We start from the raw sequence: 26,777 nt of genomic DNA, 5'->3' as shown, positions 1-26,777 counted from the left end.
CGGAGTGTGAAGTGTAATGTGTGCTGGTGATACCTGGTCAGTAGAATTCCTTCAGTGCCATCAGACGTACCATCACTCCCCTTAGTGGCAGAGCGACGTTACTGCAACGACCAGATCTCTGGGGCGCTGCATGGTCATCTTTGAGAGTGCCTGCAGAAGACCATTGATTGAGACTGAAGGAGAAAGTGAGAGATAGAAGTTTAGTGGCAGCTGAGAGGGAAGTGTTAATAGGGATGTTAAAGTTGCCCATCATGATAGTGGGGATGTCTGTGGAGCGGAAATGAAGTAACCAGGTAGTGAAGCGGTTGAAGAAGGTGGTGGCTGGCTTTGGGAGGCGGTAAAGGCTAGCCAGTTTGGGGGGGGGGGGGAGTAGATGTGCACAGAGTGCACCTCAAAGAAAGGGAGGGTAACAAAGGGTGGCAGTGGATTTGGATGAAGGAACAGTTATTGGACAGGAGCAACCCAACTCCTCTGCCATGCTTGCTGATGGGGTGGGAGGGTGTGGGAAAAGTGGAATCCACTATACGAGAGTGCAGGAGTGGCTGTGTCAGATGGGGTGAGCCAGGTTTCAGTGATGGCGAGGAAGGAAAGTTTGCTAGTAATGAAAAAATGATGGATGTAGTAGTTTGTTGCTGACAGAGCGAACGTTCCACAGAGCTCCTGCTAGTGGGTCTTGGGAAGCGGGGGCTGGGCGAATGGGTATAAGCCTAGAGAGGTTACGGAAGTTTGTGACAGATCATGGATGTGAGTAGAAATGACTGTGGGGATGTGGTGAGGAGCACCAGGATTTGGAGAGATATCGCTGGCAGTGAGGAGGCGCACAGAGTGTTAGCAGGTGGGGGCAGGAGAGGGCATGAGGGGGCTGTCTGTGTTTGAAGACATTGTATAGTGGCAGCGCCTGGTTCTTCAGAAAATGGGACCAAGATATAATACTGGCCACAACCATGACTACATGTGTGGCGCTGTGCCTGGTAGACATTGGCAAGGACGCGGTGCTCGGTATTACCGCCTACAGGGGAATTTGTCACCAGCTTTTTCCATGGAATCTGAGAGCGCATGATGTAGGGGCAGACAGCCTGATTCCAGCGACATAGGTCACTGGGCTGCTTGCTGTTTTGTCAGCAGTAGAGGACTAGTAACTGTAGTCCTCCATAGTCATAAACTGAGTATATCTCTATCCCCACCACTGATTGGCAGCTTTCTGCCTATGCACAGTGTACACAGAATGCTGCCAGTCAGTGGAGAGACGTGCCGGCAGCGAGATGCAGCGCCTGTGCTCTCTGATACATCCCATCACTACCAGCAATGTTATTCCTCAGTCAGTGGCTTCGGTATCATTATGGCCGCTGTGGTGAGGACCATCTCACGCAAAGTCCCTGACAGCCAGGGCTGCCACTAGGAAGTTCGGGGCCCCTGGCCTTGAGACTCTGCCCTGGCTCCACCCCGGCCCCGCTGTCACCCCTCCTCCAGTGCCTGCCTCTGTCGGCGCCCACCAGGAAGGCCCGGGCGCAGTCACATGACCGGCCTGTAGGACACGTGACGTGTAGGACACGTGACGTATACGTCACCGGCCTGCCTGCGCACAGCCGCGCTGTATCCCTGCCCGGTGTCCTGTGAGAGAAGCGGCCGTACAAGATGTCCCGGAGGAGGTCGACTAACGACGAGGAGATGGAGGACAACGACGTCAGTCAGAACTTCGAGGTGGAGCAAGATGATGGAAACCGACGGCAGATCCGACACCAGTACCGGGAGCTGATGCAGAGCATGCAACGTGAGTGTGGGGGGCCCGGGGCCTGCAGGGGTGGTAGGGGCGATAATGGGGAGCTGGGCCTGGACATGCGCAGTGCGCCCTCGTCTTACTGCGTCTACCATAGAGCAGTATAGAAAGTGAAAGCAGAATTCTAGTTGGTGGTTGCTATGGCAATGATATCTTTGGTGCTGTTACCATGACGATATGTCAGTAAATGTGTGTTTTCCTGTGAAACATGATAATTGGGGAAATCCTTTTCAAAACCGATAACGTTGACTAATGTTGCGACTGCCAGTGACCCCCAAATCCGGCCATGAAACCTCTATTCCCTGTTATGGAAGCCGAAGCAATACCTGGACATCCTATCCCATAATAATAAGAGACTGTAGGGTGCGGCGTGATGTTAGGGGCCGCAGGTTAGGCTTCGCCCCCAATGATTGTGTTTTCTGCGGCCCCCTAGTGTCATAGAGTCCCCGCCGGGGTCATAGAGTCCCCGCCGGGGTCATAGAGTCCCCGCCGGGGTCATAGAGTCCCCGCCGGGGTCATAGAGTCCCCGCCGGGGTCATAGAGTCCCCGCCGGGGTCATAGAGTCCCCGCCGGGGTCATAGAGTCCCCGCCGGGGTCATAGAGTCCCCGCCGGGGTCATAGAGTCCCCGCCGGGGTCATAGAGTCCCCGCCGGGGTCAAGCTGCACATTGCCTTATTAACAAGGATGAAGCTGGCAACTACTTTCGCAGCACAAGTTGCCACGCTACAGATCTGCTGTTCCTACCAATTTACGCTGCAGGTTTAATATGCACGGGCATGACATTCCTTTTATGAGATCTGACAGCAGGATGATGAGACCCTGATTCCAGCTATGTGTCCCTTAGTCTACTGGGTGCAGCAGTTCTGATAGAATCCCTGTTTTCTCTGCTGCAGATCTAGCAGAGCTCAGAATGCTGAGCTGTGTATAACCCCGCACACACCACTGATTGCAGCTGTCTGTGCTCATTGTATAGTGACAAAGAGTGCATATACTTAGTGGGGCGGAGGTGGACTAGGTGGCATTTGAGACATCTAGTCCTGTCTTTATAATTTCCTGCTGAGAAAACACTGTATTGAAAGAGCACTGGAGTCAGGTTGTCTGCTCCTACAGTATGCTGCTCTCAGATTACGTGAGAAAAACCTGATGATAGATTCCCTTTCAAATTTCATGCACTGTTCTGACATTAGGGCGTTTCCATGTCCAATATATAATCTGCACTTGTAAATTACCCTCTTTTATCAATTTGGATATATATATATACACACACACACATTACCCTTCCCTTGTTTTTTGGTTTCCACTATGCTGACATTGTAAAACGAATCAGATTTATTGTTAGCGAATACGCGGCGTGGGAACGTAGAATAATAAGGCTGTTATGTGAGCTGATCTTTGGATATAAATGACTGGTGAAGCTCCAGAAATGGGCCAAGTGCACATAGCCCTAATAATTACACCCTACTAGGGCATTTAGACGTCAGTGCTACCGACCAGCTAAATAACAAGTCCTGTGGTGCTGGATTCCACAGGCTGATGAGCAGCGATGGGGACAGAGTGATCACTGATCCGATCCTTCTGGACACATGCCTGTCATGTTGGCAGTACAGGTCCTGAGTACACGAAGCGGTGTGCTGCCGATAAAATTATTTGTATTTCCTGGCCTAAAGAATCCAGTCTCCCCACAAATGAGTAGTTTGCATATGTGACGGGTGATCATCGGCATGGAGTGAGCGATCCTACCATTGCCGGTTATCCAATCTTCTAAATGCGCCATTGATTCCACGGTGCTGCACATGAGGAAGACGTAATATACAGGATCTAAGTATAAAATACAGAGAACAGATGAACAATGACAGACTGGTGCAGAGCAGGGAGCAGGGAGGGACCTGCCCTGCGGACTTATAATGGGGAAGGAGACAGTAGGGTGGAGGGTTGCGGCAGCTCCGGTGATGATGAGTGACAGTGGGGTCATTGCAGGCCGAAGGTCTCCTGAAGAGATGAGTTTTCAGGTTGCATCTGAAGGTTCCAAATATGTTGGGTAATCGGATGTGTTGAGGCACAGAATCCCAGAGGATGGGGACACTCGGGAGAAGACAGTTGGTAGAAGAACGTACGAGATAGAAAAAGGAGGTCTTGGCAAGTACCAGTGAAGCACATGGGTTTCATATTCTTCATCTTTCCCTGCCACGTTCATGTGACTGATATAGATTTCTTGCATTTAACAAGTGCTACTATTGATAAATGTTTGTTCTCTGCTGATAAAGTGACTTTATTTTGACGACTTTTTCTATTTGTTGGGATTTTCCAGCAAATATTTGTAACCTTTTTTGTAACTCTTCTTTCTATGCAGAGCACAGGGAAGACATGCTGAGCTCCAGGAGTAACAAGCTGACGGATACTCTCCAGGCCGCCAATCAGCTGTTTGCAGAAGGTAAATGATCACATAATCCGCTGACTCTCCACCGGCAATAGAAGTGTACCCTGTGCTCATGTTCTGGGGAAAATCCACGCAGAAAACTGAACACACTGGATTTTAAAATCATGTTCGTTATTGCACTCAATTTCCCATTGAGAATTCACGGATTGGCTTCCTTGAATCACAATGCGCGGGCTAATCAGGGTTACTGTCATGTCAGTGGTAGAAATCTTCGTGTTAATCTTGGGGTGCGTTTATCCTGGTCGATTATTTGGAAAAAGAAACTCTTGTTTCCTGATATTTGGCAAATGTAAACAGGCTGCCAATCGCCCAGCGAATGAGCTAAATGCTTGTTCGTCGGGTGAAAAGATTTTTAAGCTTGGCTCTGTAAACGGGACATAAGCACCCGAGAACAATCATTGCAGATAGTATTACCAATCGTTTCATGCACCAGAGGAGTACGGTCATCCTGTTTAAACAAGCCACTAAATGACGAACGTTTAGGTAAACTCACAAACAGGCTGTATTCATATGTTGCGTTTTTGCAACAGTTTGTGTTATGCAAATGAAAAGCTGATTTTTACACTACCAGCAAAAGCTATGAGATTTCAGAAATCTCATGCACTGGCTTGTTTTTTTTTTTTCCTGACTGAATTGGATAACTGCGGAATTTTTTTTTTTAGCATGTCAGTTCTTTCTGCATTTCTTTTCACCAATGAAAAGTACAAAAATGCTGCAAAAAATGCAACCATATATTTTTGTAGCGTTTTTGGTGAATAAAGCTAAATTACACATGCACTGTAGACAACAGACATTAAAATACGCACCAAGAAAAGCAGCACAAATACAGCAAAGCCACCTTCTTTACTGCAAAAAAAAACGCTGTAAAAACCAACATTCTGCTCAAAATTCCAATTTGGATTTTACTAATGCAAATTGGACCTTTGCCCTACACTTAAGCTGCCCACAGACATCTTGAAAAAACTGTTTAGCTGGAAGTTATTGCCCTTGATTAGTTGTTCTATTAGAAATTTACATTAATGTATACATTTTTTTTTTTTTTTTTTTTTAAATCCCCAGTCTCCAAACCGAGAGAAGCCGCTCTTGATGCTCAGTTTCTCGTGTTGGCAACAAATCTTGGGAAAGAAAAAGCCAATCAGCTCCAGGCGGACATGACCGTTTTTGACCCGACATCATTTGCTGAGGATCTGGTATGTTGTCTGCAGTCATCAGTCAGTAACTTCATCAGCCCGTAGATCCTAGATAACTTTGACTTCTCACCTGTACTATTTGTTTCTGGGGGTTATGATGACGACCTCTCCAGTGAAAATATGCATCCAGTGTAGTGTATATGGCTCAGTTTCCATTGATTCTTGTGGGGTGCTGTCATTGTTGTTTTTTTTGTTTTGTTTTTTGCAGTGGCCCAATTTTTATTCCATCTTGATTAAAAAAAAAAAAAAAAAAAAAAAAAAAGCCAGTATGTCATATTATGTATATTCTGACACGTTTCTGGTGTGTAGCCTCCCTTAGTCATAGTGAATGATGTATTCATGTACTGATGCTATCGTATTCTGGTTCTAATGGTGGTTCTGGTTATGTATTCATGTAGTGATGGTTGTTCTGGTGTTGTATTCCATAGAAAATATCTGACACGTTTCTGGCGTGTAGCCTCCCTTAGTTTTAGTGAATGATGAATTCATGTTACTGATGCTGTTGTATTCTTGTCCTAATGGTGGTTCTGGTTATGTATTCATGTAGTGATGGTTGTTCTGGTGATGTATTCAAACACTACTGATGGCTCTGGTGAGGTATTCATGTAGCGATGGTGGTTCTAGTGCTGTATTTATCATGAGAGCCATCATCAATCCATGAATACGAAACCAAAATCATCAGTACATAAATAGAACACCAGGACCATTAATAGTACGTAAATACAGCACCAGAACTATAATCAGTAAATAACTAGGTCACTAGAACTACCATTAGTACTGAGACCAGTTTCTTTCAATATCAGCAGGCAACAGGATTATAAACGTGGTAATCCCTGATTTTTTTTTTTTCATGCTGTTCCATATATGAACCTGGTTACATAACAAGAGCCTAAGAGCTACTAACTGCTTGTTCACACAACGCGTTTTTTCTACACGCTTTTCAGTGCCAGCAAAGTGAATGAGATTTCTGAAATCTTATGCACATGCTGCTTATTTTTTCCTTGTAGATGTGAACCATCAAAGCGTTTTTCCAAATCTGCAGCATGGCAATTCTTCTAGTATTTCTCTATCGCCTTTCATTGGGGGACACAGAAACCATGGGTGTATGCTGCTGCCACTAGGAGGCTGACACTATGCAAATAAAAAAGTTAGCTCCTCCTCTGCAGTGTACACCCTACCGACAGGAAGTAGGATATTCAGTTTAGCTTAGTGTCAGTAGGAGGTGGACACGGGTCTTTCATTAGACCCTTATCTACCTCAATGTGCGTCGTTTCTTTTCAGATTTTTCCAGAGGGATACAGGGTGAACAGTCACACCTGTAGTCCCACTATGCGGACTATGAGTACGGCGTGTACTGCCACCCCGTATCCTCATAGATCCCTCTCCAGGACCAAGATCCTAGCACACCAGCGTGCTCAGAAGTCCGGTCCGGCCTCTCCTTTAGGTCCCGGCTTCAGCTGGGGCCTACTTCGGCGCCACGTCCCGTCCCTGCGGTCCTGGCAGGCTGCCGCGCTGCTCTGCGGTGCACTGTTCCGGGGCCGCGGTCTCTTTTCCAGCGGCACCGGCCTCTAATTTAGGTCCCGGCTCCCGCCGGGGCCTACTTCCGGTACCGCGCTCCTTCACTTCCGCTTTCTTCGGGCGGGCTTTCTCCCGCCCGACAAACTGTGCCCTGCAATCTCCGCCTACCGGCGCCATGTGGGCTGTCTCCGCCCCTTCCCCCCACGTCGCTGCTGAGCCAGGGCAGGAGATTCCAACGTGCTCGCATTTTCTCCTGGGGGCACAGCACATCATCTGCGCGGATCACACCAGAGGCTGCAGGGCAGCAGCTCCATCTTTCTGTTCCACTGCTGTTCTTCAGGCCTGCAGTAAGTTCCGGACAAGAGTGCCCCAGATGTGTCTACCTGCTCTCCTAGGGGCTATTGTTCCTGAGGAGCATCTTCCAAGCCGTGCAGCCTTCCATCTGGACACCGCAGCGCCTGCCGTGAGTACCTCTGCACCGCAGTTTGACTCAAACCCCTAATCTTCTGACATTTCCCTTATGGGCCCGTTCGGTCTAATTTTTAAGGGAGGTCGCTCCCGGCCTCCTACCTTTTCCTGTGTCTTAGTGAAACACTTTCAGGGTTCGCCTTGTAACCACAAGCTCCCTTCAGGCAGGCCTGCAGCAACCCACATTTTGTTCCCGCTGCTCCGCCTCAGAGCGAAGTCCCCACCCCAGGTTGGGCCTCCCCTCTGTCTCTATCAGTAGCGGATCTCACACGGGTGTCCCAGACCCTTGTGTCCGTGCTCGATCGGTTGCCCCTGCAGCCTTCCGTAGTAGCCAGCGGGTCGCAGGAAGCTCTGTCCGAGTTTTCCAATACAGGCCGCGAAAGATTCAGTCGGGAACGCCAGTCTGAGTTATCTTCTCGGTCCATCTCGCCCCACGGTCTTTCTCTGCGGTCGAGTTTCCCCTTATCCTCCCCCCCCCCCCGGAGTCAGGCGAGGCTTTCTCTGATGTGCCTTCGGAGGATAATTTGGGGCCGGAGTCGAACCATATCTTATCATGAGGGATATGGTTCAAAGCCTCGTTGGAGCGTCCAATCTGACTTGTGGCTACAAAGATTCCTCTACGAAACCTGCAGATCAGGCGGTTTCGTTTAGACGGTCTAAACTACCTCCCAAGGGATTCGCTCCTCATCCTGAATCGAGGAGCTTCTGGCCAGAGAAAGAGCGAATTCGACCAGACGTTCTCAAAGAGGAAAGCGTCTTGGAGTCTCATATCTCTTTCCTCCGGATCTCATCGCCAACTGGAATGAGAGGTGATGGAGAACGACCTCTCCCCCTGTGGATCCGCCGGCCGCTAGACTTGCCACCAACACAGTCCTCACGCTGTCCGGTGGGGCGACTGACAGGTTCCATCGATAGGATCATGGAATCCTTTGTGAATTCGGCTCTCGAACCTGCCGCATCATCCCTATGCCCGCTTGCACTTGGGTTTCGAAGTCGGTATCCGAAGGGGCTAAAACAACTCCATTGGGGCATTCTAGCCGGAGCTCCACCAGACTGGCTGGCGGAAGTTACCACCCAGATTACTCATGCCGGGGAATAATGTGTTCTCTGGACGTCGCGTCTTCTGCCGCTCAGACACCCGGTAATGTTGTTGCCAGCCGTCGTTCTGTTTGGCTCAAGAGTCATCAAAGAAGTCCCTTACGAGCCTGGCTTTTTCAAGGATCACGTCCTTTCGGTTCCAAGCTGGACCAAGTTATTAAGGACGCCACTGGCGGCACCAGTTCTCTTAGGCGGCAACTTCGGTCCTTTTCGGCCTTTTTTGCGTCGTTTCGCGGCATCAGATTCCTTTTCGCAACAGAGGCCACAGGCACGTTAAGAAAATAAGGTATTCTTCGACTCACTCCTTCCTGGCGTCCCCGCTACTCCTAAGGTGGATTCTCCAGGTCCAGGACTGGAAGTTCCACCTAGGCATGACCCACGACTAGACTCTAGCCCGTTTCTCCTGTTCCTCAGGGACGTCTGGGTCTCCTCAGTAGAGGACGCATGGGCCAGGGCACTTGTATCCTCTAGATACAAAATCTTCATTTCACGGCCCTGGGATCGTTTTCTTCGAATCCCAACCTCCAAGAGACCCCGCTCTAGTCCCGGGTTTCTTTACAGCCATTGTTTCCCTCCTTAGATCCGGGGTAATCGTTCCCGTCCCAGAACAGGAACGGTTCAACGGTTCACAGGCTTCTCTTCGAATCAGAGGACGACAAGGTTCGTCCCAGTCCGGATCTCAATTTGCTGAACAGGAGGTTTCGTCGGAGACACTTCAGGATGATATTCCCTCGTTCAGTAATCGCTTCCATGGAGGCTCAGGAATTTCGGTTTCAGGCTCCCGAAAGTCTATCCATCTTCCCGACACTCTAGCCATTGCGGGTGGCTCGTCAACAGGAAGAAGTTCCATCTTGTTCAGCGCCTCGTATCTCCGGGCATGTTCTTCGACACTTGTCGGACCAGAGTCTTCCTTCCCGAACACAGGATATCCCTCCTTTGTCAGGAAGTTTGCTTGCTCCAGGGTTTTCGGCTCCCCTCCTTTCCGATGGGCCTTAAAGGTCCTAAGGAGGTTGGTTGCAACATCGGGAGCAATTTTCCCTTCGCCCGTTTCATTCAAGACTTCTTCAGCAGGCTATTCTATCACAGGGGGACAGGTATGTCTTCTCCCTGCATCGTCTGATCCGGCTTTCCCCCCGGGTCAAACGGTTCCTCGACTGGTGGCCGAGGTCACTTCTCTTATCCCAGAGTAGATCCTTCACAGCATATCTTTCCTTTCAGTTCCCTGGCAGGTGGTGACGACGGTCGTCAGCCCGCTCGGTGGAGGCGCGGGGCTTTGTCACCTGTTCTTTTCAGGGTTGTTGGTCGGTGCAGGAGTCCTCCTTGCCGATCAATGTCCTCGAGTTCCGGATCATCTTTCTGTCTTTCCTTCACTGGGTAAGGATTCTCAGCAGCCTAGACAGAGAATGACACAGCAGTGGCATATATCTACCACCAGGGGTGGACTCGGCGGTCTCTGGCCTCGGCCGAGTTTCCAGGATCCTCCTTTGGATAAAGGTAACGGTCCTGGTGAGCTCCGCAGTGCATGTCCCCAGCGTGGACATTTAGGCCGCCGACTTCCTCGGCCGCGAGGGCCTTGTGGCAGGGGACTGGTACTTCAGGAGGTTTCCTATCGGATTGCTCTTCGATTGGGGGACTCCAGATGTGCACCTCATGGCGTCCCGATTGAATAGGAAGGTCCCTTGGGTCGGTCCAAGGTCCCGCGATCCTCTCACAGTGGTGTTAACACTTTGGCCATTCCTTGGTTGCAGTTCGCGCTCCCCTATCGGTTCCCACCCCTTTCCCTTGCTTTCCAAGCTGTCGAAAAGATCAAGGCGGGATGGGTGTCGGTCATTCTGATCGTCCCGGATTGGCCCAGGAGGTCTTGGTTTGCGGACATCATCAATCTTCTCCCGGTCACCCCTGGTGCCTTCCAAACAGACCCGATCTGCTGTCTCAGGGTCCGATCTGCCACCCGAATTATCGGTCGCTCAGTTTAACGGCGTGGCTGTGGACTCCACAGTTCTAAGAGCGTCCGGTCTTTCGGCCCGGATGGGTCACGCTATAATCCAGGCTAGGAAGCCTTCGTCTTCTTTCAGGATCTACTATCGTACCTGAAAGGCTTACTTTCGTTGGTGCGAGTCCAACCGCTTTTCACCTATGTCCTTTCCCTGCCTTCCATTTGGTTTTCCTTCAGGCAGGACTGGATTTGGGCTTCGCTCTCAGTTCCATAAAGGGCCAGGTTCCTGCGCTCTTCTTCCCTTTAAGAAGACGTTATCTTCTCAGCCACAGGTTAAGACCTTCCTTCAAGGAGTAGCCCACTCTGTCCCTCTGTACAGGGCCTCTGTGGATTCATGGGATTTAAAGGTTGTGCTGGTTATTCTCAGGGGTTCCCCCCTTTTGAGCCTCTCGGGGAGTTTTCCCTGTCAGTTCTATCTCGGAAGGTGGCTTTTCTCAAGTCTATCTCTTCGATCCGCCGCGTGTTTGAGTTGGCGGCCATTTCTTGCCGACCTCCTTTATGGTTTTTCCATTTGGTTTTCCTTTATGGTTTTTCCACCAGGACAAGGTGGTCCCAGGCCTCCGCCTTCCTTCTTTTCACGAGGTGGTTTTCATCTTTCCACCTCAGCGAGGACATCGTTTTGCCTTCCTTTTGTCCAGCTCCGACTCATCCTCTGGATGATCGTTGTACAGGCTGGACCCCGTCAGGGCAGTGAGGATCTCCCTGGCTAGCACGGCCGCTTTCCGAAAGATGGATTCTCTTTTCGTCATCCTTGATGGCGTGCGTAGAGACCTGCTGGCTTCCAAGGCGACTATTGTTCGCTCGATCAGAACGGCAATTTTGGAAGCTTACCGGGTCAAGAACAGAGTGCCCCTCCTGAGATAAAGGCTCACTCTACCCGGGCAGTCGGCGCTTCCAGTGTGGTACGTCACAGGGGCTTTCGCCGACGGCTTTGCAAAGCGGCAACCTGGTCTTCCATCCACACGTTTCGCCGGACTACGGCGGACTCCAGCCTGGGCAGAAGGATCCTGCAGGCGGCAGTGGTGAGTCCTCGTACTTGATGGAAGTCTGTTTTTCCCACCCCAGGGACTGCTTTGGGACGTCCCATGGTTTCTGTGTCCCCCAATGAAAGGCGATAGAGAAAACAGGATTTTTGGTTGCTTACCGTAAAATCTGTTTCTCGGAGCCTTCATTGGGGGACACAGCTCCCTCCCAAGTTGAACAGCTCTGTTTACTGTATACGTTTGAGTTCTTTGAATACTCTTTGAGTGCTTGAAACTGTTAATCTATGGAGCGCCGTGGAATTTGTTGGCGCTATGTGGATAAAGTTTATTATGTTATTATTATTCTTTCTCTTTTACACGTTGCTTCTCCTACTGCTTTCTCACTAACTGAATATCCTACTTCCTGTCGGTAGGGTGTACACTGCAGAGGAGGAGCTAACTTTTTTATTTGCATAGTGTCAGCCTCCTAGTGGCAGCAGCATACACCCATGGTTTCTGTGTCCCCCAATGAAGGCTCCGAGAAACAGATTTTACGGTAAGCAACCAAAAATCCTGTTTTTTCACACATTCAAATGAATGGGGAAAAAAATGCAAGTTAAAATGTGCCAAATCCGCAAATATTTTACGCAACCTTTTTCCTGCCAACAATCTGTTTTTTTGCTGCAGAAAAATCAGATGCACACATTCAATGTGCGCACATAGCCTGAGAGATAAATAAGGTCGTGTTCACACTAGCCGTAAACTTTAGGTATTAGAAAATGGCATAGGTTTATTTCTGTATATTTCTTTTGGTCAGTGAGAAGTATTAATGCAGCTTTAGAAATAAAAACTATAAACAATGAACGTTGTCTAACAATATCTGATGCTTTTTTCCAGCTTTCATTCATGGGTATAAATCGACTGGAAAATGCAGACAGCGATAGTGAAGATGAGGATGGTTCCAAGGGTTATCTTAGCAAAGATGCCTGGCAAAAACTGGGAACTGAAGCCGATAAATACTTCAAAAGAACACCGACATTTCATTTCATGTGAGTTTAGAGTTTAAAGGGAATCTGTCAGCAGGTTTTTGCTATGCAGGCTGAAGACAGCATGCTGTAGGGGTTAAAACACAGATTTCATTGATGCATCTTTAGTCAATCTCTGTGGTTTTGTTTGCTTAGAATGACTGTTTTAGTACCAGCCATTATCTGGTCACAGGAGCCTTGGTTAGACACGCCCCTCTTGTGACAGGCAGCTCACTGTCTATGGACATTGTGCATACAGAGCCTGGTGTGGGCGGGGTTAGCTTCCTCAGCTCTGCTTCATTGCTATATGTAAAAACTCTGATTAATAATAATCTTTATTTTTATATAGCGCTAACATATTCCGCAGCGCTTTACAGTTTGCACACATTATCATCGCTGTCCCCGATGGGGCTCACAATCTAGAAACCCTATCAGTATGTCTTTGGAATGTGGGAGGAAACCGGAGTGCCCGGAGGAAACCCACGCAAACACGGAGAGAACATACAAACTCTTTGCAGATGTTGTCCTGGGTGGGATTAGAACCCAGGACCCCAGCGCTGCAAGGCAGCTGTGCTAACCACTGCGCCACCGTGCTGCCCATATGATTGTATGAGAACGGCTGCACCTAGTAATCTGTATGATACATCGTTGGATTCGGCTTCTCTTTGCCTACATCAGGCTGTTCTCAGATGAGGTATCAAAAACCTGCTGACAGATTCCCTTTATAAGTAATTTTCTAAAAATGAATTTTGTAAAATCGAGCTTACACTTTTTTTTTTCTTCCCCCCAATAGGTTAGGTTCTTTTAAGACCGAACCGCCAGTTATGCGTCAAAAGATAGAACGTCAAAAAAGGGCTAGTAAAGTAGCGGAGAAGGGAGTGATGCCGGCTCAGGTTTGTGGGCTTTGCCTTACTGTTTTAGGGAGCCTGTACACTTAGCAGCAGTGTGCTCCAAGGTTTTGCAATGTAGTTTTTGCACATGTGGGTTGTACAGGTAAAATATTTCCAGAACTGTGATTGTTCTGTACAAACCACGTTACCAAATATCTCCACGTAATAAGCGCGTGCCACGCTGCTGGAATGAGCATCCTCAATGCTGGTCAGAAAATGCAACAGCCCCTTTACTTGTTACCTCCAGAGGATACAGCTGGGATAAATAAATGCCATCTGTATTCTGCTGATGGTGCCAGGGGGCAAACCACTTGGGAATTCTGTGGTCTTAAAAGGAGCAATTGAATAAGGCTGGGTTCACACCATGTCCTCCTCCCTGCTCTGCACTGTGTCAGGAGATATTTCCTCAAGCCAAAAGAAAGTTTTTCAGATCATCTGCCACGCTATTGTGTCTGGACTGAAAACAGACCCAGGCAGAAAGGAGGTCAAGTAGAGTCTGGTCTATAGTTCAAACTCTTTTTTTCCTCATTGAAGTTGTTGGATATGTCACAGAGGCCCCTGATGGAGTATGGAGTAGAAAGAACGTGGCGTGAACCCAAGAGAAAAGTTAGAAAATAGTGATGAGCGAGCTCAGATGAGTTGTTATCCACACCTACTACAGTTGTGTGTTGTCACTGGTCCGAGCCGACAAAACTAAATCCAGCACTACCAAGTGGATGAAACAAATCCAACACTTGATTAACATCTTTGTGACCTCGGACGGGATAGTACGTCCGAGGTCAGATCCCCTACTTTGATGCGGGCTCCGGCGGTGAGCCCGCATCAAAGCTGGGACATGTCAGCTGTTTTGAACAGCTGACATGTGCCCGCAATAGCGGCAGGTGGAATAATCGAGATTCACCCGCCGCTATCAATTAGTTAAATGCCGCTGTCAAACACTGCCAGCAGCATTTAACTAGTGCATGCGGCTGGAAATGCGCTCATCGCTGACCCCGTCACCTGATCAGGGGTCAGCGATGCATCGGCATGACAACCTTGAGACCTTTATGGTTGTTGGTGCCTGATTGCTATGAGCGCCACCCTGTGGTCGGCGCTCATAGCAATGCCACAATTCTACTACATAGGAGCGATCTATGCATCGCTCCTATGTAGCAGAGGCGATTGAGTTGTGCCAGCTTCTAGCCCCCCATAAAGGCTTTTGAAGCATGGCAAAGTAAAAAAAAAAAAAAAGTTATAAAAAAATATGAAAAAAATAAATAAATAAAAAGTTTAAATCGCCCCCCTTTCGCCCCATTCAAAATAAAACAATAAAAAAAAAAAAGAAATCAAACCTACACATATTTGGTATCGCTGCGTTCAGAATAGCCCGATCTATCATTAAAAAAAAGGATTAACCTGATCGCTGAACGGCGTAGCGAGAAAAAAATTTGAAATGCCAGAATTATGTTTTTTTTTGGTCGCCGCGACATTGCATTAAAATGCAGTAACGGGCGATCAAAAGAACGTATCTGCACCAAAATGGTATCATTAAAAATAAGCCCTCACACAACCAGAGATCACGAAAAATGGAGATGCTACGGGTATCGGAAAATTGTGCGATATTGATACATTGGTTCTGAGCCACAGACGGCATGTATCAAACACTAGCTTTATGATTTCAGCCTGGTATGTTTGACTCTGTGCATGTATAGGGAGAGACCTGTGATCCAGTCATTGGGTAGCGAGAAGCCATCGTGGACCCGTCTGTCCGACCGGTCTTCATGTGTCTCAGTCCCCAACCAGCTTTCAATGCCGCAGCATATCGGAGTCAAACATTATGGCTGAGATCATACAGCCAGTGTCTGGTCCTGCTGCTCGTGGATCGGGCAGATGAATCGGCTCTGAGCTAGGATCTCAGTCCGTAAATCCCATTCTGCAAAACGCATTTAAATATCTTTGTCATCGCTACATTTTTCCTACTCCTTGCACATTAGCAAAGCAATCACTTATTGCCTGTGGGATTTTTTTTTATTTGTTTTTGTAGCTGAAAAAAATGGAAGAGTCTCACCAAGAAGCTACAGAAAAAGAAGTAGAAAGGATTTTAGGATTCCTGCAGACTTATTTCAGGGAGGATCGTAAGTGTGAAATTTACTTGTATAGCAATGTTGTGGTATTGCATATTGTGCAATAATTGTAATATGTATTGATCTGCTCATGTCTACATAGCATAATGTTTGTTTCCAAAGTGACCTTAAAGGGTTGTTCCACTACTTTTATATTGATGAGCTCTCCTCTGGAGAGGTCATCAATATTAGATTGGTGGGGTCAGAAATCTGGCACCACTGCTGATCTGCTGTCCTTAGGGCTGGAGGCAGTCGGGTGTAAGCAGTTGCAGAGCTAAAAAGTAGACATGAGTGAATATCCTCGGATCCCTCCTTATTCAGCTCGCTGAATACCTGGAGCGCTCCCGATAATCAGGTGTCCGGTGCCGCAGCTGTGTGACAGTCACAACACACAGGCTCTCCATGCTCTCGAGCCGTGTAAGGAGGGATCTGTCGATATTCGCTCATGTCTACTAAAGAGCACAGATCCATCAGCTATGTTGTGGCTGCTGCCGGATCCCGCACATCCGCGTCTATTTGAATGAATTAATTCAGCTCTGCGTGAGCGAAAATACGGCTGCTGCCAATAGTAAGAACAGCTCATCTGAGAGTGTGGGACCCCCACTAATGTAATATTGAAGAACCATTGTAAGGAACACATTGCTCGGACTTGTTGCGGCTCCATCAACCTCAGCGTGACAGCTGCATAGAAATATATGAAGCCGTCGGCCAGTCCTCGCTTTGTGATCCGATCTCAGTCTGATTTATACGGCCGCCTGACTGCGCCATAAGGAAAGGTCATTAATATAATAGTACTGGACAGTTGTGTATTACTCACATGGTAGAACTCCACGTGACTGTTCCTCTCTGCGGGATTGTAGTATTTCTGCACAACCTGCACTTCGCCACCTCCTAATGTTCCCATCCTTATCTGTCGTCTTATTCTTTTACATACAGTTTGTTTTTTCTGTTTTTCCTTTTTACAGCGGATACTCCTATATCTTTTTTTGATTTTGTCATTGATCCAAATTCTTTTGCTCGTACAATTGAGAACATCTTTCATGTTTCCTTTATAATCCGGGTAAGTCCCCCCTCCCCCACTAAAAAATGTTTGACCATAATTGATGGATTGTAATTTTGTCTGATGAATGTTCTACTTGTATATACTGTGTAGAGAATGTGTATGCACAAATCAGCACATACAAATGTGTGAAAACAAAGGGAGTGGAGCTCATTTATCCAATTTTCTAACAATTCCACCAGCAGCAGATTAATCTACAAGGTGTGTAGGCCCAGGTGGGGGGCATCTAGTCCTGGCTTTCTATCATTTTTATTAATTTCCATGGGGTACACATGCCTTTGAAAAAATGACTCAGGGCCTCATCTATTATTAAGTGTGAGGAGATGTCTTAACAGTATGTGGAAAAACCTGTTTAAATGTAAAAAACACAAAACAAAAATGCACTCTTCACCAAAATTGTCACTATGCTTCTCCATCTTTGTGACATCTGAGAATTACCGTATATACTCGAGTAGAAGCCAACCCCCCTAATTTTGCTACAAAAAACTGGGAAAACTTAATGACTCGAGTATAAGCCTAGGGTGGAAAATGCAGCAGCTACCGGGAAATGTCAAAAATAAAAATAGATACCAATAAAAGTAAAGGTTAAGTGTTTTTGAATATCCATATTGAATCGGGAGCCCCATATAATGCTCCATACAGTTCATGATGGGCCCCATATAATGCTCCATACAAAATATGCCCAATATAATGCTCCATACAGTTCATGATGGCCCCATAAGATGCTCCATATTAAAATATGCCCCATATAATCCTGCATAAAGGTTAATAATGGCCCCATAAGATGCTCCATAGACACATTTGCCCAATATAATGCTGCACAAATGTTGATTATGGCCACATAAGATTCTCCATAAAGATATTTGCCCCATATAGTGCTGCACAAACCTTGATTATGGCTCCATACAGACACTTGCACCATATAATGCTGCACAAACGTTGATTATGGCCCCATAAGATGCTCCATACAGACACTTGCCCCATATAATGCTCCATAAACGTTAATTATGTCCCCATAAGATGCTCCATAAAGATATTTACGCCATATAGTGCTGCACAAATGTTGGTTATGGATCCATACAGACACTTGCCCCATTTGCTGTTGCTGCGATAAAAAAATAAAAAATCACATACTCACCTCTCCGTAGCTCAGGCCCCCGGCACTTTCAATATTCACCTGAGTTTGTTTCCGGCGCCGCTCCATCTTCAGCATCTTCTGCACTGACGTTCAGGCAGAGGGCGCGCACTAACCACGTCACCGCGCCCTCTGACCTGAGCGTCACTGCAGAAGACGCTGAAGATGGAGGGGCGCCGGAGCAAGGAGCAGGTGAGTATCGCGCAGCGCTGCGCTCCCCATTATACTCACCTGCTCCTGGCGCTGTGCAGTCCCTGTTTCCCCGGCGCCGCAGCTTCTTCCTGTACTGAGCGGTCACTGTTACCGCTCATTACAGTAATGAATATGCGGCTCCACCCCTATGGGAGGTGGAGCCGCATATTCATTACTGTAATGAGCTGTAGCATGTGACCGCTCAGTACAGTTAGAAGCTGGGGTGCCGGGAAGCCAGGGACCTGCAGGGACCGCGCCAGGAGCAGGTGAGTATACTTAGACAGCCCCCGCTCCCCCTCCCCTGCCGACCCCTGAGTATGACTCGAGTAAAAGCCAAGAGGGGGACTTTCAACCCCAAAAAATGGGCTGAAAATCTCAGCTTATACTCGAGTATATACTGTAGTTTTTTTTTTCCTGCTTTGTAGTATCTGAATGCACATTAAACCTTACCATACATAGGCAACAAATTTGACATTTTTTTCCTGTGTTTTTTTTTCTTTTTATAAAGGATGGATTTGCAAGAATAAAGCTTGACCAAGATAAATTACCAATAATAGGTAAGGCACGACTGCACCCCTACTTTTAAAATAGGACATTTTTTTTCTATTGATAATTATAGCAGAGAGGAGCTATGGTGATAAAACATAAAAAAAGGAAAGCATAGTCGCCCCTGGCCTCCGCTCCACGCTCCAGGCAATCAGCAGCCGTGAGGTCACTGGTGGACGGTGACGTCATTGTTTCAGGTTCGGGTGACTGCTGGAATGGGGATAAGAATTTAGAATGCGTGTATCTTATTGCCCCACCATCATGAATCCTCTTTAGCAAATTTGACAATTGACAAGTGAAATATAATGCACTGCCATTTGGAAAATTGGAGTGTCGCCATTAATTCCACAGAACTTTACAGACATTATTGCCACTGTCCCCATTGGGGCTCACAATCTAGATTTCCTGTCAGTTTGTCTTTGGAGTGTGGGAGGAGACCAGAGGAAACCCACACAAAACAGGGAGAACATAAACTCCTTGCAGATGTCCTCGGCGGGATTTGAACTCAAGGCTGCAGTGCTAACCACTGAGCCACCGTGCTGCCCATATACATATATATACACTGCTGAAAAAAAAAAAAAGGGAACACTTAAACAACACAGTATAGCGCCAAATAAATCATACTTATGGAAATCAACCTGTTCAGTTATGAAGCAACACTGATTGTGAATCAATTTCTCCTGCTGCTGTGCAAATGGAACAGACAACAGGTAGAAATGATCGGCAATTAGCAAGACAACCTCTAAAGGAGTGGTTCTGCAGGGGGTGACCACAGAATATTTATCATCCTTTTTGTCTGTTTTTTTGGTCCCTTTTGCATTTTGTCATTGCTCTCACCCCTAGAGATACAAAAGCAAGCCGCAGATATTGCTCAAGTAATACAGCTCATCCAGGATTGCACATCAATGTGAGCTGTGGCAAGAAGTGTAGCTGTTTCAGCATAGTGTCCAAAACATGGAGCAGATACCAGGAGACAGGCTAGTATACCAGGAGATGTGGAGGGGGCCATAGGAGGGCAACAACACAGCAGCAGGACCACTACCTTCTCCTTTGTGCAAGGAGGAACAGGATGAGCAGTGCCAGAGCTCCGTAAAATGACTTCTTCTGCAGGCCACTATCATCCATGTGGCTGCTCAAACTGTCAGAGACAGATTCCATGAGAGTGGTATGAGGGCTCGACGTCCACAAGTGGGTGTTGTGCTTACAGTCCAACATCGTGAAGGGCGACTTATGCATCTCCTGAGGAGGAAATTATGTTAACTTCAAAACGAGTTGAGAGAATTGTGAATAAAATGCCATCTTTTATCCATATATTGGGATTGTGATTTCTGCAGCAGCGCGGATTATATCCACGTCTCCTTCTATCTGCTATTAAGCGGGATACATGGTCACAATCCATTTCTACTGTGAGACCATATAAAGTTCTCTTGCTTTCTTTTACCAGAGCCGATATCTCAGGAAAGTGAGTCACAGGTCGACAAGGATAACCAGCCCAGATATCAAGGTGTCATCAGCCTAAGCCATCAGGACTGGACGGTAAGATCATGAATTTTACAGGAGATAAAATAACGTTTGGGAAATTTTCTAGTTTTAGTTGCTGGGCAAATAATTTTGCAAGGGGAGGCCGCTGCAGGATGACGGACCAGTGTAATGTTATGGCCATTCGGTCATGTGTGGCCTGAGCCTGCTGGAGTAATCCTGCTTTCAGACGGCTGATACCGTATTTTTCGGACTATAAGACGCACCGGACTATAAGGCGCACCCAGGTTTTAGAGGTGGAAAAAAATATTTGAAGCAAAAAAATGTGGTAAAATATCTAATAACATAAATAACATACTATTATATGTGGTGTTATTATATATAATAGTATGTTATTATGTTGGAAGCTGCGGGACCAGTATGGTGTCTGTCAAGTACTATATGAAGATGCTGGAGGGTGAGTATAAGAATGGGGGCACAGGGCTTGAAAGCACCACTCCAGCACTGCAAAATAACACTGGAGTGCTGCTTTAAAATCCCATGGAAGAACTATAACTCCCAGCATGTCCTGCAGATCCTATGACATGCTGGGAGTTATAGTTCACCAAAGGAGTGGCAGAGTGCTTTATTGTGTTTTGTAAAGACTAACCTCTTAATTGTGGCAGCCAGGCACGCCGTGGTGAGATAAAAAGCTGGAGAATCCCATGACCGCACACACAGAGCCTTCCCTCTTGCTGCCTTTCCAGCACAGATGTGACAGCACAGGTTATAAGAGGAAGCCAGCAGATTCTAGTGGAGCTTCTGAAGGACCTGTGATGATGTCAAGAAGAGGGAGGGCTCTGAGCTGCCATGTGATGCTCCAGCCCGCCCACTTCTGACATCACACAGGTCCTCCTTGTGCACAGCAGTCCAGCCCAGACAGGTATGCAGCGATCTCATCTCTTCTCCCCTGCCACCCTGCTGCTGCTGCTTCCTCCTCCTCCCCCGGACACACAGATCTCCCCAGCTGCTGCAGGAATCCAGCTGCTGGGGAAACCATGTGTGTCCCTGTAAATGGAGTATTCATTTGCTGCTCCTGGCTCACCACTCAGCTGATAGGTGGGCGGGGAAGCAGCTAATGAATATTCACTGCACTTAATCAACGGGACCATGTGGTTTCCCCAGCACTGATTCAGGGCAGTGGGGGACATTTTTCTGCCTCCTGAAGTGGGATAACAGTGCTGCCCTCCTCCCCACATGCTACATCCCTACCATAAGACACACCCACACTTTCCTCCCATATTTGGAGGAAAAAAAGTGCGTCTTATGGTCAGAAAAATATGGTAATTATAATTGACCCTTCCCCGACTATTGGGCAAGAGATACTTACAGAAGCTGTTATGAAAAACTATTTTTTAAACTTTAGACATGGCAGACTGCTGAGACCCCCACAATCTTTAGTACTTTTGTCTATAACATGTCCATTTTTTTAAACCAAGTTATGGATCAAAATCGCCCCTACAAGTCTATGGGTCCGTGAAAAATCAGTGATAGTACACATAACAGTCCGTGTGGATGTCCTTGTGTCTTGTCCATTTTTAACATTGCAATGTGAAGTTTTGCAATTTATGTATTTCTTCATATGAGAAAATCATTGAATAAACACTGACCATAATCTGACTTTCATCTGTGTTTTGGATCTGACATTCAAGGGTCCGTGTTTTTACATACAAGAATTCCCTCCTGTCTGAATGAGGCCTTAGTGGGGGCGGCCTCCGAGTTTGAGAAGCACAGGTGTAGAAGTTGTGCACAGCTTGTATACAGGAAAGAACAGTGGACCAAATAAATAAATAAATAAACCCAATGAACAAAGAATTTTTTGTTTAAAAAATATATGTAAAATGAGCATAAGAATAATAATACGAGTGATATATTCGTGCCCAAGTGAAGAAATAAGGTAAAAGAAAAGTGCCACTGCTAAATCAATGAATGGAAGACCTTTCGGTTATTGAGTACAAGAAAGGAACCCTATGCATGGAGATCAATACATGTATAAATGTAAGTACAATACCAATACATGAAGACCAAGGTAAAGAAATTAGAAACCAAACGGTTGTATAATTGGCACTTCTTTTTTACATTCACGCAGTTTTCATTCACATTTGCTTTTATTCACACACATAATTGTTATACATCTTGTACATATAGTCTATTTATTTGCAGTGTAGCACCAGTTCTTTTTGCACACACATTGGTTTATATATATATATATATTTATATATACTATCATTATTCTTATTTATTATTTACTTTTATCATTTTCTCCCTTACACATAGTTGTTTTTTCTTATATTTTCCTTCATTATTACGGCAGAGTGCCGTTTCCTCCAGCTTATATATGGTATTTGGCCCTTTAATTTCTTTTATACATACCTCATCTCCTTTTTGCGTCCGTTTTTATCTTGACTATTTGGTACAATCTTTGTTATATAAATTGTCCTCCAGCTACAGGCACGTTACTGTTATTGTTGTTTATTTACTCATATATATTTTTTATACATATTCTCTAATAAAGGTATACTCTTTTGTATTATAACCGTTTGGTTTCTAATTTCTTTACCTTGGTCTTCATGTATTGGTATTGTACTTACATTTATACATGTATTGATCTCCATGCATAGGGTTCCTTTCTTGTACACAGCTTGTATACAGGAGTGAAAAGCCACATGGCCATTTTTTGGTTTCCAAATGCGTGTTGTGATTTTTTATTTTGTTTGTTTTTCCCCAAGGAAATTGTGAAAACATTTGAGATTACAGAACCCATGATTCCTCCCTCGTGACCAGCCGCAGCATGTTCATGTAAGTAGTTGGCTACTGCTCATGACTAGATGGTTTGCAGCTATGGAGCAGCTTAGTTTTTCTAGGTGTAGTCATGTTTTATGAAGTTCTTAGCAATCTTTTTATTTTGATCACAAAATTTTTTTTTTTCTTGCAATTTTGGAATTATATGGATTTTTCCGCAGATGAAATTTGTTTAAACTGCCGAGATGAGTTAAAAATAATAAAATAAATATTTGCCCATATTGATCCCTTAGGTCTATGATTCTTGGTCTCACTCTTGACACACCATTAAAAGGAACTTGTCACCCCCAAAATCGAAGGTGAGTTAAGCCCACCATCATCAGGGGCTTATCTACAGCATTCTGTAATGCTGTAGATAAGCCCCCGATGTATCCTGAAAGATGAGAAAAAGAGATTAGATTATACTTACCCAGGGGCATTCCCGCTGCGGTCCGGGTCCGATGGGCATCGTGGTCTGGTCCGGGGCCTCCCATCTTCTTACGATGACATCCTCTTCTTGTCTTCACGCTGCGGCTCCGGCGCAGGAGTACTTTGTCTGCCCTGTTGAGGGCAGAGCAAAGTACTGCAGTGCGGAGGCGCTGGGCCTCTCTGACCTTTCCCGGCGCCTGCGCACTGCAGTGCTTTGCTCTGCCCTCAACAGGGCAGACAAAGTACGCCTGTGCCTGAGCCGCAGCGTGAAGACAAGAAGAGGACATCATTGTAAGAAGATGGGGGGGCCCCGGACCGCGACGCCCATCGGACCGGACCGCAGCGGGACCTCCCCTGGGTGAGTATAATCTATCCTCTTTTTCTCATCTTTCAGGATACATCGGGGGCTTATCTACAGCATTACAGAATGCATTACAGAATGCTGTAGATAAGCCCCTGATGCTGGTGGGCTTAGCTCACCTTCGATTTTGGGGGTGACAGGTTCCCTTTAATGCCTGCTGGCGTCGGTGGTATTCCGCCTTGGGCCACATTCACACGTTCAGTATTTGGTCAGTATTTTACATCAGTATTTGTAAGCCAAAACCAAGAGTTGAACAATCGGAGGAAAAGTAGATGGCTGTGTTTACACTTTGCGTTTTTTGGTGCATTTTTTAATGCAAATTGAAAGTTTATTTCAACAGTACCAGCAGAAGCTACGAGATTTCAGAAATCTCATGCACACAGTTTTCTTTTTTACTGTGATACACATTTATTTTTGTGATTTTTTTTTTTTCCCTAAGTTTAAACCATAATATCTTGGTCTCCACACCTGAGAATTTCAGTTGGCATTAGAATTTAATTAGTGATGTGTTAAACAATTGCCTTGATCAACTCAATGGCCCTGACCAATGTGTGAAAGTAAACTACGTGCACCATACCAATGTCTTAGGTAAACTATTCCTGACCTATTCATCTATTTCTGTTGTTACATTTGTAATTATGGATTTTTTTGGTCAGAATAGTCACTATTTTTTTCAGACATAAAAATCTTTTTCCACTAAATAATTTGATCGGTTTAACACTTTTTCGAAAAATATTTTATGGTTTCACATAATTATCATGCATTGGTGACCCAACACCTTGCATTGCTCATGCTTGTACGGTGGAAGCAAAGCTGAATTTTAGGATACTGAAAAACGCCGAAAAACCTGCTTTTTGTCTGCAGCTTTTTTTAATGTCAAGAGATCAGGTTTTGGCTGCAGAAAAAAAATACTGCAAAAAAGCAACGTGTGAACGTAACCGAATAGAAACACGTCACCACTTCTGCATTTATCACCCACTCCTGGTTTCGGCTTACACATATTGATGTAAAGCACTGACCAAATACTGAACTTGTGAACGTGGCCTTAGCCTGTGATCGGTTGAGCCACACAGCTTATCGAATTCTGTGGGAAATGAGCCCTGGATTTGGTGCAGATTTTTAGGCTTTGAGTTGAAGTTGACGTTTATCTGCAGATTATCTTTGTATCTTCAGCAAATTGTACAAAAACCAGAATTCTTCAGTAGAAACGATAACCAGATACCCTGCTGGTCTCTCTACATGGCATCACACGTGACCCTAAGTCATTCCTGGAGGCCAAGGGTACATGGTGGGGGGCCAGGCTAGCATTAAAGGGGGCAGATGAGGAGGAAAAAATGGCTCCACAATGCAGAAGTAATCCTAGCATAGAGCCCCAGCATTGTATAGTTGTGGTGATGGCCTTAACGTAGAAGTCTGCTGTCACGTAGAGTGATGGTAAACTTTCACCCTAAGGCTGGACAGCCCCTGTAATGCAGTTATTTTAGGTTTTTAAATTAATTTTCTGTATATTTTTGTTTTTTTTTAGGTTTGGAAACTTCTCCCGTACCAAAATATCATTATACTAACCATCTGTAAATTGTTCTATATGTTATAAGGAAGTTTTATTATGTGTATATAGCCTGTATATATTTAAAGTATTTAAAGTATTTTATGCTAAATATTCTGTGGCCATTATGGGGTTAAGCAAATGTCCTATTACCCGGACACTGAATGTTTCAAGTTATGGACACATATAAGTATTTTCTACCTGCTGTAAAGTTTGTTTTGTTTTTTTAATAAGTTTATAAAGTCTAGAAATTCTTTACATTCTGAGACTGACTTTTCAAATAAATATGTTTTCTGTAATCGGCCCAATGGAGTTTTTTTTAAATTTTTTTATTTGTAAGTAAGAGAACTTTTCATTGGATTGTTTAATTTAATCTGCGTGTCTCATCCAATTGGGGCTGCACCCATTCTGGAAGAATTCCCTTTTTTTTGTTCCAATGTCATGTCCACCAGAAATAATGGTCCCTTCATCCAACAGAATGTCTGATTTGTCCAGGAGTGTCCCTGTCCTGGGGAGACGTAGCGGGATGGAGGGCTAATCCAGTATTGTGGGCACTTCATTTTCAGGATTATTGGGGGGACCAGAGGTCACATTATAGTGATGTCACAGTCTAGTTATATGGCATCCATCTTACTCTGTCGTCTCATTGGGGGACACAGGACCATGGGTGTTATGCTGCTGTCCACTAGGAGGCGACACTAAGGGCAGAGACCCCAATACCAGCGCTGTGTCACTGAGTTGCTTGCTGTAATTTTGACAAAATCCCTGTTTTATCTGCTGCAGATCTAACATTTCCCTGTATGCAGAAACTCCATGAGGGCCCCTCATCCTGCTCGAGCGCCCAGCTCTGTTCAGCTCGATGATTGGCATTGGCAGGTCCGCCTCGGGACAGATGTGAAAGAGTCTGGAGACTTGATGAATGTTGTACTGCCTGTGACAACATCCAGAATGACCGGTTTAGTATTGGGTCAGGATGGTCTTAGGAGATATATTCTTAGAGGGTAGCACAAACCTCTACATCAGTTTTTCCCCAACTCCAGTTCTCCCGGCCCCCAAGAGCTCATGTCTCAAGATTGCCTTAGTATTGTAGAGGTGGTAGAAGGATCATCAAGGCATCAGGAATTCTGTCATCTGTGTACACTATGGAAATCCTAAAAAAAAATGACCGGTGGGAGGCCTTGAGGACTGGAGTTTGGGAAACACTGCTCTACATCATAGCCTCATGTACAGCACCATGGAATCAATGGTGCTATATAAATAAATAAACAATAATAATAATAATAAATAATAGCCAGTGGTGCGCTGACTGCTGTCAGGTACTGGGATGAAGTCCTCAGCACCATTGTCAGACCTCACTGTGGTGCAGTGAGCCATAGATTCCTCCTGGTGCTGAACAAAGCTCAGCCTCAAGAATGTAGGCAGTTCCGGGATGATGAAGGTGTTGGTACCATGGACTGCTTCTCAAGTTTCCCAGACATGAATCCAATAGAGAACCTCTGAGACATTACATATCCGTGTGTCCTCCACTGCCAGGTAGCACCACAGTCTGTCTAGGAGCTCACTGATGCACTGATCCACACCTGGGAGGAGATCTCCACGACACCATCCACCGTCTCATCAGCAACGTATGCAGACATGTTGGATCCATGCACTCTACTCGGATCCTCCTATGATCTCAATTTTTTTGTTTGATTTTGATTTTCGGTGTGATTTGGAAACCAGTTCTCGATTGACGATTCTGTTTGC

General features: G+C 45.9%; 1 protein-coding gene across 2 annotated transcripts in view; it reads left to right on the top strand.

Moving 5' to 3' along the window:
- NSMCE4A (NSE4 homolog A, SMC5-SMC6 complex component) overlaps positions 1–25,334 on the top strand; it is a 34,117-nt gene extending 8,783 nt beyond the window's left edge. The window contains exons 1-11 of one of the 2 annotated variants that reach the window (XM_069753676.1): positions 1,549–1,771; positions 4,128–4,208; positions 5,274–5,404; positions 12,344–12,495; positions 13,265–13,364; positions 15,385–15,475; positions 16,429–16,523; positions 18,359–18,407; positions 19,841–19,932; positions 22,644–22,713; positions 25,011–25,334. In XM_069753676.1, coding sequence (XP_069609777.1) covers positions 1,636–1,771; positions 4,128–4,208; positions 5,274–5,404; positions 12,344–12,495; positions 13,265–13,364; positions 15,385–15,475; positions 16,429–16,523; positions 18,359–18,407; positions 19,841–19,932; positions 22,644–22,694 — 978 coding nt within the window. In that variant the 5' untranslated portion in view covers positions 1,549–1,635 and the 3' untranslated portion in view covers positions 22,695–22,713; positions 25,011–25,334. Of the gene's footprint in view, positions 1–1,548; positions 1,772–4,127; positions 4,209–5,273; positions 5,405–12,343; positions 12,496–13,264; positions 13,365–15,384; positions 15,476–16,428; positions 16,524–18,358; positions 18,408–19,840; positions 19,933–22,643; positions 22,714–25,010 lie in introns of those variants that run through there. The other variant, XM_069753677.1, reaches the window with a different exon arrangement.
- The last annotated feature ends 1,443 nt before the right edge of the window (positions 25,335–26,777 follow it).

Source organism: Ranitomeya imitator, chromosome 2, assembly GCF_032444005.1.
Source record: "Ranitomeya imitator isolate aRanImi1 chromosome 2, aRanImi1.pri, whole genome shotgun sequence".
Taxonomy (NCBI): Eukaryota; Metazoa; Chordata; class Amphibia; order Anura; family Dendrobatidae; genus Ranitomeya; species Ranitomeya imitator.
Note: the sequence above shows the minus strand (reverse complement) of the source record. Positions and strands in the feature narration are given on the sequence as shown.